Below are 23,572 nucleotides of genomic sequence, written 5' to 3' on the forward strand. Positions count from 1 at the left end.
CGTGACAGCACAGAAAAATTGGCACCTAATTATGGGACAGAAGCTTAGCAAGAACAGTTCTCCAGACAGAATGAAAAGAATGCTTGGGTGAGGAGGGAGCTCCACACTCGGGTAAAAGAAAGAAGTGTGGCTTTCCTCATGGGATTTAGTGGGCTGGGGTGTGGTGGGGGCTGGGAAGAAACAAAAAAGAAATGGGGAGGTTGGGACCTATATATAGGAAGCCTCCTGTGTCATTTCTGACACGTCAAAACTGGCTAGGTGACCATTTGTGGAAGTTTCTAAGAAGAGGAGCAGGATAACCAAATTTCTGTTTTAGAAATAGACCAAAGTGAGACTGCTGCAAGGAGATTAGTAAGGAAAATTTAACACAAGTGCTAGAGCAGAGAGTATAAAGTGAGCGAAAGACTGAGATTCAAGAAGATTTGACCAGGGGCGCCTGGGTGGCTCAGTTGGTTGAGCCCCCAACTCTTGATTTCAGCTTAGGTCGTAGGATTAAGCCCCGCGTCGGGCTCATGCTGAGCATGGAACCTGCTTAAGATTTTCTCTCTCTCTGCCCCTTTCCCCCTGCTCACAGACACACACTCTCTAAACAAACAAACAAACGTAAAAAAAGAAAAAAAGATTTGGCCAGATAGTGGCTAACTGGGAGTGTCAGAGTATCTCCACTTCTATTCAAGTAGACATCTTAGACATGACCTACAAAGCAAATGCCTCATTTTCACAGGACTCTTAATATTTAAAAACAAGGGAGTACAAGATAAATGAAAATAAGTTTTGGAGTAGAAGTTGCATTTATTCTTCTGCACGGGATCTCTCAGTCACCTGCTGAGGGAAAGCAGTCCAGCAATTGCCCCTCTCCTGCACTGATACCTGGCTTAGTCCCATCAGTGAGGTAATTGCTGTCAGTCTCTGTCTTGACAAGAAACACCTTTCTTGATTCCTCTCATCCCACCAGTCTGTTTCTTTAGCCCCTCAAAGCACAACTCATCAGAATGGTCTCCACTCATGTTCTCTACCCATCTCTCCCCCTCCTCTCCTGAACCTACGGTACTCTCTGATCACTCTCTGATCACCAGGCACTACTCCTTGTCAAGATTACTGGTTACCCGGCAGTTGTTGAATCTTGTCAGCTCTGCGCCCTCCTGTTAACCTGGCATTTGCATAGTTAATCACTCTTCTTCACACTTTCTTCAACTCCTGAGACCACTCTCTTACTTCTCCTTCCCAGTGGCCATTCTTTCTCTTTTGTTCTTCCCTTAAATCACTAAATGTTAAATTCCCTCATGGTTCACTTCCAGATGGCTTCTCTTCTTGACCTTCCTCCTTCATCGCTGTCTCATCCACTGTCATGACTTTATATACCCTCTATTTACTGATGGCTCCAAAATTAATATCGTTAGCCCAGATTTCTTCCCTGAAAAACATATGCATTCATCTAGTTACCTCCTTGACATTTTTATTTGGGTGACTAATAGATATCTCAAACTTAACAGCTTCAAAGCTTACCCTAATCTGCTTTCCTATAAAAGTCTAACAACTCTGCTTTCAAAATACACTCACACCAGAGGATAGAGCGTGTCATTTCTTTACTCAAAAACTAGCCCGTGACTTCCCATCTGAGTATAATTGGGAAGCCCTACAAGGGTGTACGGGTTCTCTGTGATCCAGCCTTCTTGCTTTGTTTCCAGTCCCACCCACTGACTGTCCCTGCTCACTCTGCTCCAGGTGTACGTAGGCATAGCCCGGCATGTGATGTTCACTCTGCCTGCAGCCCTGCAGCACCTCTTCCAAATACCTGCATGGCTTTCTTTCTCTCTTCCTTCAGGGCTCTGTACAAATGTCACCTTATCAATAATGTCTTTCTTACCAGCCTTTTTAGAATATTATTTCTTTTGCTGGACACTCCCTGTCCCCCTTACTGTGCTTTTAATCTTCTCTATAGTATTTAATACCAACTGACATATTCATTTGTATGTTTCCCTCCACTAGAATACAAACTCTATGATTTTGTTTTGTTCCCACTCTATCCTCCAGCCAAAACAGTGCCTGGCACACATAGTAGGAACTCATTAAATATTTGATGGTTAGATGACTGAAGAACTAAATGAGTTCCAGGGTAACGTCAGTCTCTAGGAGTTCAGGATTGGGTAAAAGGAAGTATGCAGTTTTCAACAAGATAGCAAACATTGGGAAGAACATGTACGCTAGAGAAGGTGATAAATTTAGTCTTGGATGTGTTGAGTTTGAGATGAGTGTGGAACATCAAGGTAGAGATATGTCGTGCTGTATAAAGTTAAAGGTGCAGGAATAACACCTAGGGGGAAAGTCAAGCATGAAGATACAGATTAATATTTTTATTGTTAGATGATAATTTAAGCAAGGAAAATGATTCAATCACCCAGGGAAAATGTCTAGGGAAGAAATCCAACTTTAGAGATGGGAATTTTTTTAAGAGTCAGAAAGAGGAAAACAATAAAGAAACAGACAGACAGTGGTGGTGTAGATATTAGAGGTGAGAATTTTAAGAAGGAAAAAAATCATCTGTCAAAGGTCAAGTAGAGTGAGTTTACTTGTGAAACTGTGTGTGTGTGTGTGTGTGTGTGTGTGTGTGTATGTACATATGTATTGTAGGCACTTGGAAGGTCATTAGCAACTTGGTTGAGGACAATTTCTGTAGAAGAGTGGGAGAAATGAGAGTGCAATGAGTAGAAGTTGAATAGATAAAGATAGCTAGTTTAGATTACCTGTTTAGGAAGATTGGCCATGAAGGTCACAAGGAGTATTAGCTTGAAGAGGAGAGAAGTCTGAGAAAAAAGCATTTCAAGAATGCACAAGTCTTTCTGGCTAAATGAAAGGAGCACTAAAAAAAAAAACCAAAAAACCCAGTGTAAGCAAGTGGTAGAAAGAGACAGGAAGGAAGTAGAATAATACTTGAAAGAGTGGAGCTCCTGAGGAGACTGAGTTATTAGATGGGGTCAAGAGTACAGGTGAAGGTGCTAGGCCTGACAGGAGGATGGACAGATATTTCTCTGGTAAAGGAGGTAATAAGGAGTACAGGGCTAGAACTGGAGGAGACAGAAAATCCATGTTTGACAGGCTTTTCTGTTATGTGAAGTAAGTGGTAAACTCAAAGGCTGGAAGTCAGTGTGTGAAAAAATAGTTACAGACTTGAAAAGTGTGGTATGGTTTTGGATGGCAACCATGATGAAATGCAAAACAGTTGCCAGAATAAGATTGCCATATGGCAGTTGAGGTTTACAAAAAAATACGTATATATATGTATATATTCTAAAACCTTTCCATGTGTGTACATTTATTGGCAAATAATCAAATACTTTTTCCTCATTGTAGCACAACTAAGAAACGGCAAGAAATACAGAATCCAAATTTCACTGCGCCTGGTCAAAAATTTTTGTCTAAATCTCATTTTTATGAACACCTGGCTTTAGAAAAATCTTCAAGCAATGTATCCATTTCAGGGCAGCCATTTTGTACAGTTCCTGCCACAAGAAATGAAAAAAGGGGACATTCGATTACTCCAAGCAAACCAGTGAAAGTCTTTGTCCCGCCTTTTAAAACTAAATCACATTTTCACCAAGATGAACAGCACATTAGCAAGAATACTCATGTGGAAGAAAACAGACAAAAACCAAAAAACATAGGTGAACATAGTTCTGGTGATAGTAAAAATAATATTAATAACAGTGAAATTCATCAGCTTAACAAAAATAACTCCAGTCAAGCAGCAACTATGGTATTCACGAAGTGGGAAAAAGAACCTTTAGGTATTGTATGAAAATTTGTGTTGACATATTTTTGCCTTCCAGTTAGATGTTTCTCATATTTTAATAATGCCTGGAGAATCTGACCCCTTTTCTGGTGATTATAATAATTTTAGGACCTTTTTAATGCTTTAGATTCTTCCTAAGTCCACTTGTGGGCTTTCTTATTAAAAAAGCAATTAGACACATGATCTAAGACTGCTAATAGTGGAATACATACATTTAACAGGCTTTAAGTTTCTTCCAAATTTGAAATAAAAATAATCTATTGTTTACAAGATGAAACTTTGCTTATCCCTGAAGATTTAAAATTAGAGGAAATTGATGCATACGACTTTGTAAAACAAAGGTTGTGCTTTTTAGATTTTATATTTAAGCTTATTTTTTGCTAATTTGTTCTTTAATAGATTTAATTGCAAGTCTTCAGAATGCCAGAGATATACAGGATATGCGAATTAAAGAGAAACAAAAGCAGCATATTTTTCCACAGCCAGGTAGTCTGTATCTTGCAAAAACATCCACTGTGCCTAGAATCTCTCTGAGAGTAGCCGTAGAAGGCCGAGTTCCCTCCGCATGTTCTCATAAACAGGTACGCTTCTGTCTGCAATGCTGCTAACTTTTATAGTCAAGTATAATTTCATGTTATTAACTAGTATCTCCAAACCGTTTTGTTCAAAGAAGGAACAAATGAATGCAGGAATGGATAAATGAAATCATTTTGTTTCCTAATCTGCCTACAGTGGCAGCCTCCCTCTCTGCTGCCTTATCCCATTAAAGTGATCTGTGCTCCAAAATTGCTGTTTCTCTTCCCTCTTCAAATTTAAAGTGTGAATAACCCATAGCCTTGAATCCATTAAGAGCTATTGACATTTAAAAAAAATTTTTTTAATGTTTATTTTTGAGGAAGAAAGAGAGACAGAGTGCAAGCAGCAAAGGGGCAGAGACAGACGGAGACACAGACTCCGAAGCAGTCTCCAGGCACTGAGTTGTCAGCACAGAGCCGTGGGTTAGGGTTAGGGTTAGGGTTAGGGTTAGAGACGTGGGGCTTGAACTCAGGAGCCGTGAGATCATGACCTGAGCTGAAGTCGGACACTTAACCGACTGAGCCACCCAGGTGCCCCGAGCTATTGGGATTTTTAAAAGAGGATTCTTATTAAGCCAGTGCTATCTACTTACAATTTTAGGCAATGGAGAGGTGAATATAACATTGATAATATTAAAAAGTAATATTTATCGAGTAGTTTTTATGCGCTAGCCACTCTCCTAAGCACTGGGCCTGCGTTGGTTACATCTCCCTTAATCTTCCCAAGTGTCTAAAGGAGAGCTACTGTTATTTTTGTCCATCATTTGCAGAGGAGAGGCTGAAGCACAGGGTTCAGCAGGTGCCCCCAGAGTCACTTACCTAGGAAGCTCTCTTCCACCAGCTACAGTTCAAAGCAAGGAGTGTGACTCCAGAGTCAAGTCTGTACAAAGGAAGAGATACTTTGGGCTGAGACATGCTGGGTGAATGGAGGCCAGGCCTGGATACAAATCTGACCTCCTGAGGTCAGATGCCCAAAAATACTTAAACTTTTCCCTGTCTTTTTCCTTCTGAACTTTTTGACTTAAGAGGTTTTATAAAATATTAAGTTACTTTTTTATATCCAGAATGACCTCCTGTGGCAGCTGTAGCAGGAGGCATATACACAAGGGGAATGAAAAAGGTACGGGAGACTCTTGAATATAGGAGTTGTTTATATTACATTAAAATGTTTAGCTCTTAGTAACTAAGTTCAGTATTTTGATGGTGAATATTGTAATATTTAAATGAAAAACTTTGGTAAATTCGATTTTAGTTTCCTATAATTGTTTTTATTCTATGAAACTTGTTTTTTTTTGTTTTTCATTCATTATCAAACGTTTCTATCATTTATCTTGTGCAGTTATATATGTATGGCGTTTCCAAACATTGTGTAAAAATCAACAGCAAAAATGCAGAGTCTTTTCAGTTTCACACTCAGGATTATTTTGGGAAGGAAGTCCAGTGGGCCAAAGAGGGAATACAGTTGGCTGACGGTGGATGGCTCATACCCTCCAATGATGGAAAAGCTGGAAAAGAAGAATTTTATAGGTACTCTATGCAAAAAGAGATTGTGTTAACTTTTCTGTATTCCACCATACCTCTTTTTTTCCCTTACCTCTCTCAAACTTAACAAGTTGGCTAGAAGTCAAATTTGTATTCAGTGAATTATTTTAAGTACATTGTGGTTCAACTGACATTCTGTTGTAATATTTTGAAAAGTGAATTATGGTTTGTCCTTAGGATTTAATGAATTGGTTTTTCTTAAATTGGGACATTTTTCATATGCATTTATAAAATAAAGACTGATAAGAAAAGTTAAGTTTGAATGAGCCTTACCATAGACAGACACACACACACACACACACGCACACACGCACACACGCACACACATCATAGTCTCTTTCATTGTTTATTTTAACAAATACAAAATATAAATACTAGAAGTTAAGCAGAGATGCTCAAGTATCAGTAATACCAGTAACTGGTAAATTTTACTGCCCTAAAACATCAATAATTTAAATACTTTTTTTAATATTTATTTATTTTTGGGAGAGAAAGAGTGTGAGTTGGGGAGGGGGGTGGGCAGAGAGAGAGGGAGACATGGAATTCAAAGCAGGCTCCAGGCTCTATGCTGTCAGCACAAAGCCTGACACGGGGCTCGAACCCACGAACTGTGAGATCACGACCTGAGCCGAAGTTGGATGTTTAACCGACTAAGCCACCCAGGCGCCCCAACATCAGCAATTTAAAAACTGTGTAACCTCTTATGTTTCTAATGTTTATACAAAGATGATTTACAATTTATGCTATCAAGGATGCCTTACCATGCCAATGGCAAGAGATGAGAATCCTTTCTCTAATGCTCTTATTTTTTTTTTTTAATCTCTGTATATCTTTCCGAAATACATAGTTTGCGTAAAGTGGTAAAACATTTTTTCCTTAAACTTTTGTTATGTTTTTGGAGTATATTAAGACAGGAATTTTATTTACATCTTGCTCTTATCTCCCATAGATATCTGTTATCGATTCTAGTTGGAAAAGTATAATAAATAGTTATATTATTTTCTTGTATTAAGGAAGGTACATAATATAGTGGTTAAGAGTAATTACCCTGTAATCAGAAGAACATGGTTCATAACATTGACTGTTGGAGCTCAAGTTGTCTTTTTTGGTCATCCAACAAATATTTATCGAGGACCTACTATGTACCAGATAACTCTTCTGGGTATTCAGAATAATAAAAGAAAACAAAATCTCTGCCCTAATAAGTTCTACATTATAGTAGAGGGATCTGGAGTGGGGAGAGAACATTTTAAAAAGAAATAAGTAAATTGTGTAGTATATTAGGAGGTGATGAATACTATGAAGATAAAGCTGGACAGGGTATAGGGAGAATCAGGTGAAGAAAGGTGTAATTTTAGAATAGGCTAAGAGGCGCATGGGTGGCTCAGTCAGTTGAGTGTCTGACCTTTGATTTTGGCTTAGGTCATGATCCCAGAGTCATGGGATTGAGCCCCATGTCAGGCTCTGCACTGCGCGTGGAGATTATTTAAGATTCATTTTCTCTCTCTCCCTCTCCCTCCCTATGCCTCCCCATTCATGCACTCTTTCACTTTCTAAGAATAAAATAAAATGAAACAAACTTTTTTTTAATAAAAATAAAATAGGCTAAGTAGTTAAGAGGCTTCACTGAGTCTCAGACATTTAATCAGTGTCCTGAAGGAGGTCAAGGGAATGAGCATAAGACCATGTGAGGAAAGCATCGTTGGCTGTAAGCAAGATCTGCTTATTTGAGGAACAGGAGGAAAGTGAGTGTAGCTGGAGTAGAATGGGCAGGAGAGGAGTAGTAACAGATGAAATAGAGAGATGGGGCCTTATAAACCTTGGTAAAAATCTTGGCTTTAACTCTGAGTAACCTTTTTTGCCCTGAGTAAATCATAAGAATGTTTAAAGCAGAGGGGTGACATGATCTGCTTTAATTTTGAAAGGATGACTCTGGCTGTTTGTGGGGATTAGATTAATTAGATTAGGGAAGGACAATGCTGGAAACAGACCACTTAGGAAACTATTGAGGTGATCCAGGTGAGACATGGCTACTTGGGTGAAGGAGGTAGCAGTGGAGTTGGTGGAAAGCAGCTGGATTCTGGGTTTGTTTTGAAGGTGGCACCATCAGGATTTGCTCACGGATTGGATGAGGAAAGTGAGAGAAACAAAGGAAAAATAGCTCCAAAGATTTTAGCACCGGAAGCTGGAAGGGTGCAGTTTTCATGTCCTGAGAATTGAGAAGACCAAAGATGGAAAAGAAATGGGGTATCCAGTTGGGACATTTGAAGCTTGGGATATTAGTAGACATCCAAGTGGAGATGTTGAGTAGGTAGTTGGATATGAAAGTCTGGAGTTTATAGGCGAAGTATGAGCAAAAGACATCAATTTCATAGTTGTCAGCATATAGATGGAACTTTAAAGCCATAAAAGAAAGACCGAGAAAGAGCAACCCGAAAGTTAGAAACAAATGCCAAAGACTGTGGTGTGTTGCAAGCCAAGTGAGGACAGAGCTTCAGGGAATCAAGAATGACCAGGTGTCAGTTACTGCTAAGTAAAGGAAGATGAGGACTGAGAATTGACGGTGGATTTATCTATGTAGAGGTCACTATTAGTCTTAATGAAAATAATTGAGTAAATTGAAAGAGGCAGTATCTGGAGAAGGAAGGAGGAGCAAAGGGTGTTAGTTTTGTTGTGTTTGAGGTAGAAAAAACTGTTTTTTTTTAACTGATGGAAATTGTTCAGTAGAAAAGAAAGAAATCTCCCTATCAGGGGGAGAGAGGAGGCATCTCCTGGATCAGTGTCCTTGACTAGGCAAGAAAAGGTGGGAGCTAGTATACAAATGGCAGGAGATGGTGAAGTGTAAGGTTCCAGATGCTGGTGTGGGAGTGGAAGCTTCTGGAAGTTTTCTTCATTACTTGTTTCCCTAGTACTCAAAGTGGGAATGAGAAAGGAAGAAGGGTTAGAGAGTTGAGCAGAGAGAGGAAGATCTTTAAAAAGCACCTGGGCTAGAGAGGGATATTCTTAGATGATTTCTAAAAACAATCTCTTTGAAGAAAAATGATCTAAAATAGAATTATTTTAAATTATGGGTCTCATTTCCAGTTGCAATTATTGTATTGACTAATATGCAAAGTGAATTTTACTAGTATATTTTGATACATGTTAAATCACTGTCTACACTGTATTACTTACTATACACTAACTCAAAAACTTATTGAATGATTTTGTACATTAGCGTTAGTATTTGTGCAAAGAATAGTCATAGTTACTGAATTCAGTATCATCTTATGTGGTTTTTTGTTTTTTGTTTTTTTTTATATTGTTCTACCTTTATTTGTTCAGGGCTCTGTGTGACACCCCAGGTGTGGATCCAAACCTCATTTCTAGAATTTGGGTCTATAATCACTACAGATGGATTATATGGAAACTGGCAGCTATGGAATTTGCCTTTCCTAAGGAATTTGCTAATAGATGCCTAAGCCCAGAAAGGGTGTTGCTTCAACTAAAATACAGGCAAGTATAATGCATTATGTTACACAATCACATGCTGTGATCAGGTTCAGACTTCTGTGCAGTCCGTGACTTCTAGGTCATAGAGGTACATGATCGCTTGTCGGTGACAGTCGCCATCCCACGCTGCTGTTCTCACTTGTACACAGTAGTTCTCTTGTCACTCTCCAGTCCCCTTAGGAGAAATCACACATTCATGCATCTCCCTTCCCTCTTCCCCCACCCCTCCCCCTTAAACTCTTGGCATATGAAAAGAATATGAATCACTAATTTGATCCTTTATTTGGGGATTGCTAATAAAGCATTTTTGCATTTGGGACATTTTAATATTTAATTCATATTTTAACAGTATAAAACTCACTGTATTGCTGGCTGTCAAATTTTAAAATCTGTCTCAATAGTTCTTCAGTTAAGATACTTAATTTTTATTCTCCACTATTCGGTGACTTTTTAAAAATAAAAATCTAGACTCAAAATTCCTAAAATCTTCATTTTTACTTTTATTTTTAGATACGATATGGAAATTGATAGAAGCAAAAGATCAGCTATAAAAAAGATCATGGAAAGGGATGATACCGCTGCAAAAACACTTGTTCTCTGCATTTCTGAAACAATTTCATCAAGCACAGATCTATCTGAAACTTCTGGCAGTAAAACTAGTGGTGTGGGCACCAAAAATGTGGGCATTGTTGAGCTTACAGATGGATGGTATGCCATTAAGGCCCAGCTAGATCCTCCCCTCTTAGCTCTCGTGAAGAAGGGCAGACTGACCGTGGGTCATAAGATCATTATTCATGGAGCAGAACTGGCGGGCTCCCCCGATGCCTGCACACCACTCGAAGCACCAGAATCTCTTATGTTAAAGGTAAATTAAATTAATGCACACTCTTGGTAAAAATCAGTAACTGATTCAGTTACATTCTAGGGAGGTTTTACATTCTAAATTTTAAAATTATGCCTGTTAAAGATGCTCCATTTCTTGAAAACGTACTGGTAATCTTAATATAAGTGGCAAATTTCTGAGACTGTTAAATTTTCTTGTGCTGTTTTTGGGAAATCCAGAGATATTTATCAAGCTAAAATAATGCAGGAGCAAATATGTACCTATGTACAAATATGTACCATAGGTACAAATATGTACCAGATTTGATTTTGTGCTATGGGTACCTATAGCCCTTGGTGCCGTCTGTTCTCATAGTGCTGCTCTGCTTCCACCCTGATTACTCCATTAGACCTATATCCCAATGTGATTAGAGAATTTGGTTTCAGTGATTCTTAAATATATAATAATAAAATGTACGCTTCTGGAGCACCGGGTTGGCTCAGTCAGTTAAGCATCTGACTCTTGGTTTCCGCTCAAGTCACGATCTCACAGTTTGTGGCTTTGAGACCCACACTGGGCTCTGTGCTCACAACTTGGAGCCTGTTTGGGATTCTGTCTCTCCCTCTCTCTCTCTCTCTCTCTGCCCCTCCCCTGCACACACTCACTCTCACTCTCTCTCAAAATAAGTAAACTTAAAAAAAAAAAAAACATAAACCATATCTTTCATCTCCATGTAAACTTTAGCCTACACAATAGGACTTTGTCATATTGAATAGTCTACAATACTGATATGAGAAATTACTAATATTGCACAGATTCACTTATGAGATAATCTTATAAATAGTTTACTTCTGTTGTATTCTGGAAGTCATTTTATAAGTGACTTAAACATTTTTAAGGTAAAGAGATACTTTGTCATTGTGTTGCTTTTAGAAATCAAGCTGAAACAGGCTTCTGTTGTTTAGGATATCAAAGTTGCAGTGGCTTTCAGTGTTTTGTTTATATCAAATCAGTGCATGTGCATAATTTCAAAACTCGTATAACATAAGGCTTATGACCACCACCACCCACCCCCCCCCACGAAGCAGTCATTGATGCCATCCTGCCTAACCTCCATTCAGTGCTCCCCAAAGGCAATGACTTTGAATCCCTTTGGCACTTTCTTTTCTTTATATTGTGATGTCATCTTTTCTCCTTCTGTTTAGACATTAACTATTAGCTTCCTGCTCTGAGGTTGAGGAGTGAAGTCTCTATTCACTGTTTATAATGACTGAAAAATATTTTTACAGCTCAGCATGTAATATTCTAACTACATTTTTTATACAACCTACTGCTTTCCTGGAGTTAACTGTCTTGCTGTTGTGTGTGCATGTGTGTATTTTTAATTTTGTGTCCTTATCACCAACTCATGCCCATACAAGAGACATAATTAAAAACCATATCAGTCTGTTACAATACCTTTATCAATTCCATTTCTTTTTCTTGGAGACCTCTGGGACCTCTTTACACTCTTTCATTCTGAAGTGGTTATCTTCTATGTATGCTGACCTATTACCATCCTGGAAATTATTTTTACCTCTTTCTGTGTTGGAAGCCCTGTTTTCTGGATTTCACATCTATATGGATTTATTCTCTAGCTCTGAGGGCACATAACCAACCCCCACAGACTTCTTCACAGAGGGAGCATGTAGCTTTTTCTTTGATCTTATTGTAAGATGACTGAATATAGAATTTGAATTGGAAATAGCTTCTTCAGAATTTTGAAGACATTTTCTCTATTATCTTCTTGCTTCTGGTATAGTTTGTGCTCAGCTCTGTGCTATTCTTACTCTCAGTCCTTCACTATATTATCTGTTTCTAAGATCTGTTTGAAGATCATTTGTCTGCAGTATCTGGAAATTTCACAGTAAGGTACTTTGGTATTGGCCTGTCTTTTAAAATCATCATTTGGGTACAATCATTGAGTTCTAGGAAATTTTCTTGAAGTAGTTCTTTGATAATTTCTTCCTCCTCCATTTTTTCCTTACCAATTTTCCTGAACTAATATTTGGGCAGTAGGCCTCTCTGATTGGTCTTCTGATTTTTCTCATCTTTTCTCCTATATTCTATTTTATTGTCTTTGTTCCTCCTACTTTCTAGTTCTAATTTTCTAATCCCTAAAGTGAATTTGTGCCTATTGGCATAATTTTCCATTTTCAAGAGCCCTTCATTATTCCCTGAATGTTTCTTTTTTTATTACATCCCATTCTTGTTTCATAGATCCAACATCTTCTCATGTTTCTCAAGCTATTAATATTGTGTTTTATCTTAGTTTTTTCTGCTCACTGCATTTTTTTTCCCCTATAATGTCTCTTTTTTGTTTGTTTGGGTCTCATGTTGGAGAATTCCTTCAACTGGTAATTGTTAGCTGTTCTTTCCTCTTCAAGAGTGGGGCACTAATGAGCTGATCAGAAGCTCTGTGTGAGGTGGGCTTTGTCAACTTGTAGCGTGATAAGACAGGGCTTGTGTTTTCATTAGGAGACCCTCAAATATCAGTCACTGGTCTGAGAGCTGAACAGAATAAGAAAACCAATAGACTCATTTTCAGCATAAGGATTTTCATTGCATTTTTTGTTTTCAGTATAGAATCTCACCCTCACCCCAGGTGTCTCTGCCTTGTGTTCCAGAGCCCAGGATATGTATAATTCAGCTTGTCGAGAAAGTAAATTGTCCTGGGTTCTTCTTGGTGTGAGAGAAGGACAGTCACCGGGCTGCTCAGGTTAGGAAATGAAATCTGAGGTCTTAACTATCTTTATACAAAATCTCAACCGTTCTTTCTGTTTTCGGCTGCACCTCACGCTCCTTCCTCCAGAGGTACCTGTTGCCTCCAAATTCTAAGTGATTTCCCTAAATTATTTTCTTCCATATTGGCTCCATACAGGTTTGCCAGCTGAGTAATGTTGGGCAGGTTATACTTCAGTTTTGTCATCTGTAAAATGGGAATAAGAATGAAGCAGGAGTATGGAATGGGAGTAAGGATTGTTGTAAGGATTAACTGTTAATAGACATAAGGTACTTAACGCTATCCAGGCACCATGATAAGTGTTTTATGAATGTTTGCTATTTTTATTAACATTTCTCGGGCTGCTTCGTTACTTACCACCAGGTGTCCAGTAGGCTTTTAGCTTCCAAAATTTTGCCAGTGTCTCATCCGTTGTCCTCCTGTCTCCAGTTCTCTTTATCCTTGTAGGATTTTTGAGGGAACCTAGGTAAATAAGTACATTTTAATCCATCATGTTTAATTTGGAGTCTCTTTTATTAATTTTCTAATACTAATATTTACATTAAGACTGTAACAGCATAAACAATTTTTTGAGAGACTATATTTTGAAAGTGTTTTCACTTTTGTATAATTTTTGTACTGTCTTTTCTTCATGGGACTTTTAAAAGTGAATATGTTTGAATGAATGGAAGAATTAATGAAAATGTTATAAAATCTGAAATAGAGTTGGATATAAACTTAGAAGTTGATTTGTCCATTAATTTGTCCAGATATCTGCGAATAGTACTCGGCCTGCTTGCTGGTATGCCAAACTTGGATTCTTTCCTGATCCTAGACCTTTCCCTCTCCCCTTGTCATCACTTTTTAGTGATGGAGGAAACGTTGGTTGTGTTGATGTAGTTATTCAAAGAACATACCCCATACAGGTATGGTACATTTTTGGCGTTCACTATGTATTTCTTTTTGGGGGGACAATTAATTTGAATGATCCCTTCCTACCATGTACTTTTGTTTCACACATCATTACAGTGGATGGAGAAGACTCCATCTGGATTATGCGTATTTCGCAATGAAAGAGAGGAAGAAAGGGAGGCGACAAAATATGCAGAGGCCCAACAAAAGAAACTAGAAGTCTTATTCAATAAAATTCAAGCAGAATTTGAAAAGCATGACGGTAAGATGGGTTGTATACTATAAGTTGTTTTAAATAGGACAAGTTTTGTTTTCTTTTAATTAGACGTTTTAGAGACTTCTCTGATTTAACTTTTGTAATTGGGTGAATTGTCTTTGAGTAATAGATTTCTTTTTCCTATTCTAGATCTGACTTTTTAAGTTTTTTAAAAAAATACTACATAGGGGCACCTGGGTGGTTCAGTCAGTTAAGAGTCCAACCCTTGGTTTTGGCTCAGGTCATGATCTCACAGTTTGTGGCTTCAAGCCCCATGAGGGGCTCTACGCTGACACCATGGACCTTGCTTGGGATTCTCTCTCTCCCTTTCTGTCTGCCCCTCCCCTGCATGCTGGTGTGTGTGTGTACACTCTCTCAAATAATAAATAAATAAACTTAAAAAATAAAAATAAAAGTATTACCTAGATATACAGATAAACATTGAACTGACCCCAAATTATCACCTCATTATTCAACACACTGAGCTTTTAGATACTTGTAATTGTCTTAGGCAATAAAACATTATATAACCACAGCCCTTTTCAGAAGTCTTGTTTTTGTTACCAAAAAAATTTTTAACGTTTATTTATTTTTGAGAAGCAGAGAGAGATAGAGCATGAGCAGGGGAGGGATAGAGAGAGGGAGACACAGAATCTGAAGCAGACTCCAGGCTCTGAGCTGTCAGCACAGAGCCTGACACAGAGCTTGAACCCACAAACCGTGAGATCATGACCTGAGCCAAAGTCAGAAGCTTAACTGACTGGGCCACCCAGGCGCCCCTCACTTTTCAGTAGTCTTAAGTAAACTTCCTCTTAAGCTTCAGTACCAAAATATTTATAGTGCCCCTTTTTTGGCCCTAGAGAAACAATAGCAACAAGGGAAGAAACTGCCAAATTCTTTTACCTCAGACAAATACTGTATGGTACCGCTTATATGTGGAATATAACAAGGTCAGACTTACAAAACTATAGTAAAATGGTGGTTACCAGGAAATGAGGGGGTAGGAGGGTAAAATTGATGGTGTTTAAGGATAAAACTTAACAATGAGCAGTAAATAAGCTGTGGTGATCCAATGCACAGTATAATGAATATAGACAATATTGTACTACTGTGCTGTGGTAAATACAATACAATGGCAATCATATTAACTATATAATTACATCAAAACAACACATAAGCCTTAAATGTACACATTGCTATATGTCATATATATTGAATACACAAGAAAGATAAACACTCAAAAAACAATTATTTTCCCTAAGCTATTCATCATTTTCCTTCTTCATTGTCCTTATCTACTTTATATAACTTTTGCATTTTTGTTGTTGTGGTTGTTGGTTGTCATGTTATTACATCTGGAGCTAGATCTTGTTTCCCTGGCATCAATTTTAATATATCATAGTATTTTTTACATAAAGGACATGATGATTTGTTTTTTTATCTATTTTTATGGAAAATTTTATGTTCTGCATTTTTTCATGATTTTCAACTTCATTTTCTATATAAATCTGTGGAAGAATTGAACTGTTCATTTTTGATTCACCAGCTCATGCTGTTTTCATGATTAAATGAGTCATGAAATCATTTACTTAATTTACAAATTTGACTCTAAACTCTCTGTGTGACAATTTTTTAAACCAGGCATGAGTACACTAATTTCACATTTTCCTAGAAAACTTGTGGCAGATAAATTGTGTTTTGCTTTTTAGCCTCCCTTCTTTGGGTACTTTTTGCTTATTTCTCCAATTTTCAGTGTTCTTAAAAATGTGTGGGTCAGCTAATTAGTGATGCTTTATTCCTAGAAAATATAACAAAACGATGTGTACCATTACGTGCATTAACAAGACAGCAAGTCTGTGCTCTGCAAGATGGTGCAGAGCTTTATGAAGCAGTGAAGAACGCACCAGACCCGGCTTCCCTTGAGGTAAGAGAGTAAGAGGGCGCACAGCGAGTCTTACTTAACCTTAATCCTTTAAGGTGGGAAGCTGCTGTCGGTCTTCTGGCCATTACAGGAGGTGCTGTATTGAATTGGTGTTTCTCAGAGATGATGTGTGCGTCTCTGGAGTGCTCAGTGATGTGCCAAACCAGTGCATTTCAGTTCTATACCAAATGGAGGACAGAGGGATTAAATAATTTTTTTTAACGTCTATTTATTTTTGAGAGTGGCGGAGGAGGGATAGAGAGAGGGAGACACGGAATGTAAAGCAGGCCCCAGGCTCTGAGCTGTCAGCACAGAGCCCGACGTGGGGGCTCCAACTCACAAACTGTGAGGTCATGACCTGAGCTGAAGTCGGACGCTTCACCAACTGAGCCACCCAAGCACCCTTTAAATAATTTTATGTATTAAATAAACGTGGCTTCAAATACAAGCAAAACTTGTTTACTTTTCAGATAAAACAAGTATCTTCAAAGCAGTGTCTCAGTTGCCATGTTCTCACCTGCTTCTCAGATCCTACCTAGAGTTTATTTGATAATCCTCTAAGAATATTTTGGTGGAAAAGTGTCAGAAGCACTAAATTGTGTTAGATTCACAGCTATGCCATTTATTAGACAACTGGGCATAAAATAGCTATAAAATGGGCATAAAATAAGTTGTTTGGGGATCAAATTAGATAATAAATGCAAAAATGTACTGTTGTAAAGTTCCATTATCAATGTTAGTTACTATTATCAGAACATCATTTATTAAGGTAAGCTGCCTCCTAAGTTTTTAGACACCTGGGTATCTAGTTAATGCAAATTCTGGGATTAGTTGGCTAGATAGGAGGGGAGGTTTTAAGAAAACTGTTGTTTATTGATTAATCTCGTTTATTTGATGGCAATAAATCTGGTTGATAGCCTTAACTTTCTTAACTAGTAGGACTACGAAATGAACAGCACTCCGTTAGGAGAGAAGTGCTCTTCGGAATAGAATTCCTTCATATTACCAAATGTGACAACTGAGATTCACCCTGTGAGGAGTGTCAAGGGAAAAATCTGTGAGTGGCTTGATCACTGGGTCCTAGGAGTTTATGATTCTGGAGCTTTCACTTAGATAAAGTTGTTAATGCAATTCTTGGAGGGAAAGATAGCCATCCATTTCTAAGAGACCTCGTCAAAAGGGTTTGTTTTCAGTGACAGTGTTGAGTGTTGGAAGACTTTGGAATCACAGTTTGGTTTTTTTAATCGTGTTTAAACACTCTTCATATTTAGAAAGACCTTTTCAGGGCACGGAGATTCCATAGCTTCCCTTCCCACTGTGGATATTAACACATGTGAGGCAGCAGCTATCTAGTGTGCTCTGTGTTGGGATTCTATTTCCTGTTTCATTTGATTTTATTTTTTGTTCATTCATTTTTGTTATACTGAGTAAGCATCCGAAGAGATACAGACAGCAATGTGCTAAAATGACTGGGAGAGAAGTGTGGAGGCACATGTCTGTTTTCAGTCATATCTGCTATTCCAGAGAGTTAATAAAATTGTACTGCAGCGGGGTAAGAATGGGAGCTCTTGAACTGCCTCTCCCTGTATGCCCTGCAGGTGATTCATTCTCTCTGCATCAGTTTCATCATCTATAACATGCAAACAATACAGTGCCCACCTCCACAGGGTTACTGTAAGGATTAAATGAATTAATACATTTATCACACACAGATCCATTCCTCAAATATAGGGAGCATTCAAATGTCAGCCATTTGTAATGTTGATGACAGTTATGATTATTACGGTACATTTATAAGTAGGGGGTTATTTTGGCCCTGGGGAAATTTGTCAGAAAGATAGGTGAACAGTCTAAGGCACCTGAAAATATTTGTTATGTGATAAGCTAAGTACATTAATCTCAATTTTTATATTGTCGTATTATTGAAGTGAACTCAGTTCTGTCGTATTTTATCCCCATTTAAAGAGATTCATGGGTCACCTGGGTGGCTCAGTCAGTTAAGCATCCAACTTCAGCTCAGGTCATGATCTCACATGGTCCGTGAGTTCGAATCCCGCATCGGGCTCTGTGCTGACAGCTCAGAGCCTAGGGCCTGCTTCGAACTCTGTGTGTGTGTGTGTGTGTGTGTGTGTGTGTGTGTGTGTGTCTTTGTGCCTCTCCCCCACTCACGCTCTGCCTCTCTCCCTCTCAAAAATAAATAAACATTACAAAATAAATAGGTTCATTTATAGTGGTGAGGTTTTTTGTTTTGTTTGCCTTTTATTCTAATAAAATTTGCCTTAATAAATTAAATGATCATAGGCTTATTTCAGTGAAGAGCAGATAAGAGCTTTGAATAATCACAGACAGATGTTGAATGATAAGAAGCAAGCACAGATCCAGCTGGAATTCAGGAAGGCTATGGAATCTGCTGAGCAAGGAGAACAAATGTTACCAAGGGATGTTACAACTGTGTGGAAGATGCGTATCATAAGCTATGGGAAAAAAGAAAAAGATTCAGGTCAGTATGTAAATTTTTTTAAGTTCAAGTACTATTTATTAACAAAATGACTTCAAGTGCTAAAGTATAAAGTCAACATGTATCAGAGGAGCCAAAGTGGGCTACCAGTGCCCACAAGATAATGATATAATCCTTGGATCTTTGTTGTTACCATATTTGTTTTATAAGAATTTTAATGGATATCAGTTCTTGTACGTCTTTTTCCTCTTTATCTAGTTACATTGAGTATCTGGCGTCCATCATCAGATTTATATTCCCTGTTAACAGAGGGAAAAAGATACAGAATCTATCATCTTGCAACGTCACAATCTAAAAGTAAATCTGAAAGAGCTCACATACAGCTGACAGCAACAAAGAAAACTCAGTATCAACAACTACCGGTACAAACTTTTCATTATAGTTTTTTAATTTTGATTAATGCATATTAGTTTAGAGAATCTACATCTACATACACTGATTTTTTTTTCTTGTAGGCTTCAGATGAACTCCTATTCCAAGTTTATCAGCCGAGGGAGCCCCTTTACTTTAACAAACTATTGGATCCAGACTTCCAGCCACCTTGTTCTGAGGTGGACTTAATAGGATTTGTAGTTTCTGTTGTGAAAAAAATAGGTAATCCACGGTGTATTTTTTTTTATTTCTTTTTTTTTTCTTGTTTATTTTTTTTAATGTACATCCAAGTTAGCATATAGTGCAACAATGATTTCAGGAGTAGATTCCTTAATTCCCCTTACCCATTTAGCCCATCCCCCCTCCCACACCCCTTCCAGGAACCCTCTGTTTGTTCTCCATATTTAAGTCTCGTATGTTTTGTCCCCCTCCCTGTTTTTATATTATTTTTGCTTCCCTTCCATTGTGTTCATCTGTTCTGTGTCTTAAAGTCCTCATATAAGTGCAGTCCTGTGATATTTGTCTCTCTCTGACTGACTTCGCTTACTGTAATACCCTCTAGTTCCATCACGTAGTTGTAAATGGCCAGATTTCATTCTTTTTGATTGCCGAGTAATACTCCAGTGTGTGTGTGTGTGTGTGTGTGTGTGTGTGTGTGTGTGTGTGTGTGTGTGTGTTTACCACATCTTCTTTATCCATTCATCCATCAATGGACATTTGTACTCTTTCCACACTTTGGCTATTGTCGATAGTGCTGCTATAAACATGGGGGTGCATGCGCCCCTTCAAAACAGCATACCTATATCCCTTGGATAAATACCTAGTAGTGCAATTGCTGGGTAGTAGGGTAGTTCTATTTTTAGTTTTTTGAGGAACCTCCATACTGTTTTCCAGAGTGGTTGCACCAGTTTGCATTCCCCCCAGCAGTGCAAAAGAGATCCTCTTTCTCCCCATCCTCACCAACATCTGTTGTTACCTGAGTTGTTAATGTTAGCCACTTACAGGTGTGAGGTGGTTATCTTATTGTGGTTTTGATTTCTATTTCCCTGATGAGGAGTGAAGTTGAGCATTTCTTCATGTGCTGGTTGGCCATCTGGATGTCTTCTTTGGAGAGGTGTCTATTCATGTCTTTTGCCCATTTCTTCACTAGATTATTTGTTTATTGGGTGTTGAGTTTGGTAAGTTCTTTATAGATGTTGGATACTAGCCCTTTATCTGATATGTCGTTTGCAAATATCTTCTCCCATTCTGTCGGCTGCCTTTTAGTTTTGCTGATTGTTTCCTTTGCTCCACGGTGTATTTTTAACTGTAGCTTTTTATGAATGCTTTTGGAAAATGTTATCTTTTAAAATTTGTCTTCCTTAAGATTAATTGGAGTTACAAATCAGCAAATTTAGTGACTAGCGATTTGAAAGTAGGCCTGTGTTAACCTCAATTCTTCATGAAAAGCAATTCTACAGTATTACAGGGAAAGAACCTACATCCTATTCTGTGCTATTTAATTTTAAAGAAGTTGCTAGGAATGTTTTGTAGCATTTGAATGGTTACTGGGTAAATAATTATAACTTCCCTCTATAGTTTATTGAACACTCAAACCTCCACCTCCCGCTTCTCTGCAATATCCCTCATCCCAAATAATGTCTCTTGTTCTAAAGCCAACTTTGTTTATTTAGTGTGGCTGCTCCAACTTTTGTATGGTTAGTACTTGTTTGTATGGTACATCTTTTCTTTTCCCACCTGGTATTTTTAACCTGTCAACATCTTTATATTTAAATTGGGTTTCTGGAAGACAGCCCAGTTGGATCTTGCTTTCTTACCCAGTGTGAGGGTCTCTGGTCTTTTAACTGGTTTGTTTAATCTGATCAACTTTAATGTGATTATTAGCATGGTTGGATTAAAATGTACCTACCACCTTGCTAGCTAGCTATTTTCCCTGTGTCCCATTAGTTCCCTGTGTTGGAAGGTTATTCTCTGTGATGTTCCTACACATTTTGTAGCAGCTATTGTCACAGACTCTCACTTCAAGAATGCTTATATAGCAAAAAAATCTTGGAAGGATGGAGATCGTGTCTGCCTCCATCACAGAGGGCACATTTATTTCCCAACCAGGGAATCTGGTCTCTTTTTCTATGTGTTTGATTTTTTTTTTTTCTTGTTTATTGTTGTTGTTATTGTTTAAATTCCATGGGTGAGATTCTGATTGTATTTTGAAGGAGAGGGACAGTGTGAAGTAAAGAGAGGCGTCAAGGAGTTCAGTGCCGAGGTGTTTGGTCTGAGCACATGAGAAGAGAGAGCTGTCATTTACTGAGAGGGAAAGAGAACAAGAAAAAGAGATGTGTGTGGGAAGGGTGAAGAGCTCAGTTTGGTCAGTTAAGTTTTAGATGCTTAGTCTAAACAGAAATTTCTACCTGACAGTTGGGTATGCAGGAGTCTGGGGAAGCGGTCTGGGCTGAAGATATAAACTGGGGCATCATCAACGTACAGGTGCCGTTTAAAGCTGTGAGACTGGATGAGGTCAGTGGGTGTGGGAGTAGCTAGAGAGGTGGCTCGGACACTCTGACGCTTAGAAGCAGGAAGATGTAAAGGAACCAGTAAAAGAAACGAGGAGCAGCCTGAGGAGTGGGAGGAATACTTAGGGAGTGAGCTGCGCTGAGAGCCCAGAGGGAAGAGTTCCAGAGAGAGGGGACTGGTTCGGTCTCGGATGGCATTTGATAGCTGAGACAGGGAGGCGGGGGCCAGGAAGGGGCTGCTGGCTTGAGCCCCAGGAGGAGCCAGTCTGATGGTAAGGTGGGCAGGGGAGTGGAAGGAGAGGCACGCGCACAGTGGACACAGGCATTATAAGGTCATGCTTCAAGCACCGAAGGGAAATGGAGCACTCACAAGAAGGAGAATTGGGATCAAGAGAATGTCTGTGTTTTCCAGTGCAAGTGCTACTAGCGTCCCGATGAGATCATGTAGACTGACTAGAAACGTCCGATAACGGGGGTGAATGTTTTTAGAGGTGGGGAGCAGCAGCGAGCCAAGAGCAGGGGAGACAACTACCCCAGCCTGACGTCCTGTAGCACAAGAGGTCTGCAGGGGGCAGCAGTGGCCTCGGAGGAGGAGAGCCAGGTCTCAGTTACAGCAGGCCGGTAAAGACAGCACTTAAGGAATGGTTGAGGGTAGTTGAGGACTTGTGCAGTGAAGGTGTTCCAGGCGACAGGGAGAGGTAGGAGACGGTGCGAAAGGAGGTAGTGTATGAAACTTTCCGGAGATGGGAAATACGGCAGGACCCAGGAGCCTGGCTGCTCATGGCCCCAGGGCAGATAGCGGTGAGGAGGTGAGGTGCACGGGAGGAAAACGTGTGGAGACCTGCCAGGACCCAGTGGTTCTTGACTTTCTACCGTGTCCAAGACCATTTTTCCCCCTCTTAGTTACTGAGTAATGGCTGCGAACTTGAGTTTCTTTCCACTATATATTGCCCATCTCTGGGAGATACTAGCTCTGTTCTTCATCATTTTTCCTGGTTCCGTGAGTCCCCTGTGATTAATTTGCATTGCTGCCATAACTAAGTACCACAAACTGGGGGAGCGTAAACAACCAAAATTTACTGTCTCAGTTCTGCAGACCAGAAGTCCGAAAGCAAGGTGTCGGCAGAGTTGGTTCCTTCTGAGGCTGTGAGGGAGACGTGTTCAGTGCCTTGCTCCCCGCACCCGCTGGTTTGCTGGCAATCTTTACTGCTCCGTGGCTTATAGGTGCACCACCACGATCTCGGCCTTCATCTTCACGTGACTTTCTCTCTGTGTGCGTGTCTGTGTCCAAACTTCCCTTTGTATAAGGACATTGATCGTCACGACTGCATGTTAACTTGATTACGTCTGCAAAGACCTTGTTTCCAAATAAGGTCACGCTCACAGGTACTGGGGGTCAGGACTTCAACATCTTGAGTGGGGGACACAGTTCAAGCCACCAACACCCTGGAATGTTCACTTTTGTCAGTCCTGGTCGTCTGCTTTTCCCCTGCAGCCATGTTCATTATTTGCGATCAGAAGAGGAAAAAGGTAAGATGCCCATTCCATTTGCTTTTCTTCAGGTTTACAGGTAATAGAATTCTCACATTTTCACCAGTTTGGGGAAGGACATTAGAAGCTGAGCCCTTCTGTGCCTGGCCTATCCACACTCTCGTTTCTTTCTTTCATCACCAATTTTTAAATTTTACATCAGAATATTCCTCATTTGGGTTTTTAGTGAACATTTCTTTTTTTTTATTTAGTTTGATGTTAAATGTTAGAGGAAAAAATTCTCTTCGACCGTTTCGAAGTGCCACCTTAAACCCGAAGTAGTACTTACCTAACACTCAAATCTACTGATAATGGTTCCTGGCTTAAAATCTTCAGTGGCTCCTGTCCCTTAGAAAATGAAACCCACACTGCTTCATAGGCCTGAAAAACTCTTCAGCTGCCTCAAACCACCACCCCACACACCTCAGCTAAACTATGCCACTTCATGTGCCTGATGCATTATATATAACATTTAACACTTTCAACCTTTAAAAAGTACACCTTACTAACAATGCCCTTTGTCCTCCTGTCTAAAGGAGTTGGAGAACCCTTGTCATTCGTTATTCAGCC

General features: G+C 39.1%; 1 protein-coding gene across 4 annotated transcripts in view; it reads left to right on the plus strand.

Annotated features, from left to right (window-relative positions):
- Window positions 1-23,572, plus strand: part of BRCA2 (BRCA2 DNA repair associated) — a 61,346-nt gene that overhangs the window by 26,933 nt on the left and 10,841 nt on the right. For 2 of the 4 annotated variants that reach the window (XM_053214077.1, XM_053214087.1), the window contains exons 13-23: window positions 3,352-3,785; window positions 4,190-4,371; window positions 5,705-5,892; window positions 9,232-9,402; window positions 9,910-10,264; window positions 13,754-13,909; window positions 14,013-14,157; window positions 15,954-16,075; window positions 18,374-18,572; window positions 18,789-18,952; window positions 19,046-19,184. In XM_053214077.1, coding sequence (XP_053070052.1) covers window positions 3,352-3,785; window positions 4,190-4,371; window positions 5,705-5,892; window positions 9,232-9,402; window positions 9,910-10,264; window positions 13,754-13,909; window positions 14,013-14,157; window positions 15,954-16,075; window positions 18,374-18,572; window positions 18,789-18,952; window positions 19,046-19,184 — 2,255 coding nt within the window. Of the gene's footprint in view, window positions 1-3,351; window positions 3,786-4,189; window positions 4,372-5,704; window positions 5,893-9,231; window positions 9,403-9,909; window positions 10,265-13,753; window positions 13,910-14,012; window positions 14,158-15,953; window positions 16,076-18,373; window positions 18,573-18,788; window positions 18,953-19,045; window positions 19,185-23,572 lie in introns of those variants that run through there. The other 2 variants (XM_053214091.1, XM_053214098.1) reach the window with 2 other exon arrangements.

The sequence above is a fragment of the Acinonyx jubatus genome, chromosome A1 (genome assembly GCF_027475565.1).
Source record: "Acinonyx jubatus isolate Ajub_Pintada_27869175 chromosome A1, VMU_Ajub_asm_v1.0, whole genome shotgun sequence".
NCBI lineage: Eukaryota > Metazoa > Chordata > Mammalia > Carnivora > Felidae > Acinonyx > Acinonyx jubatus.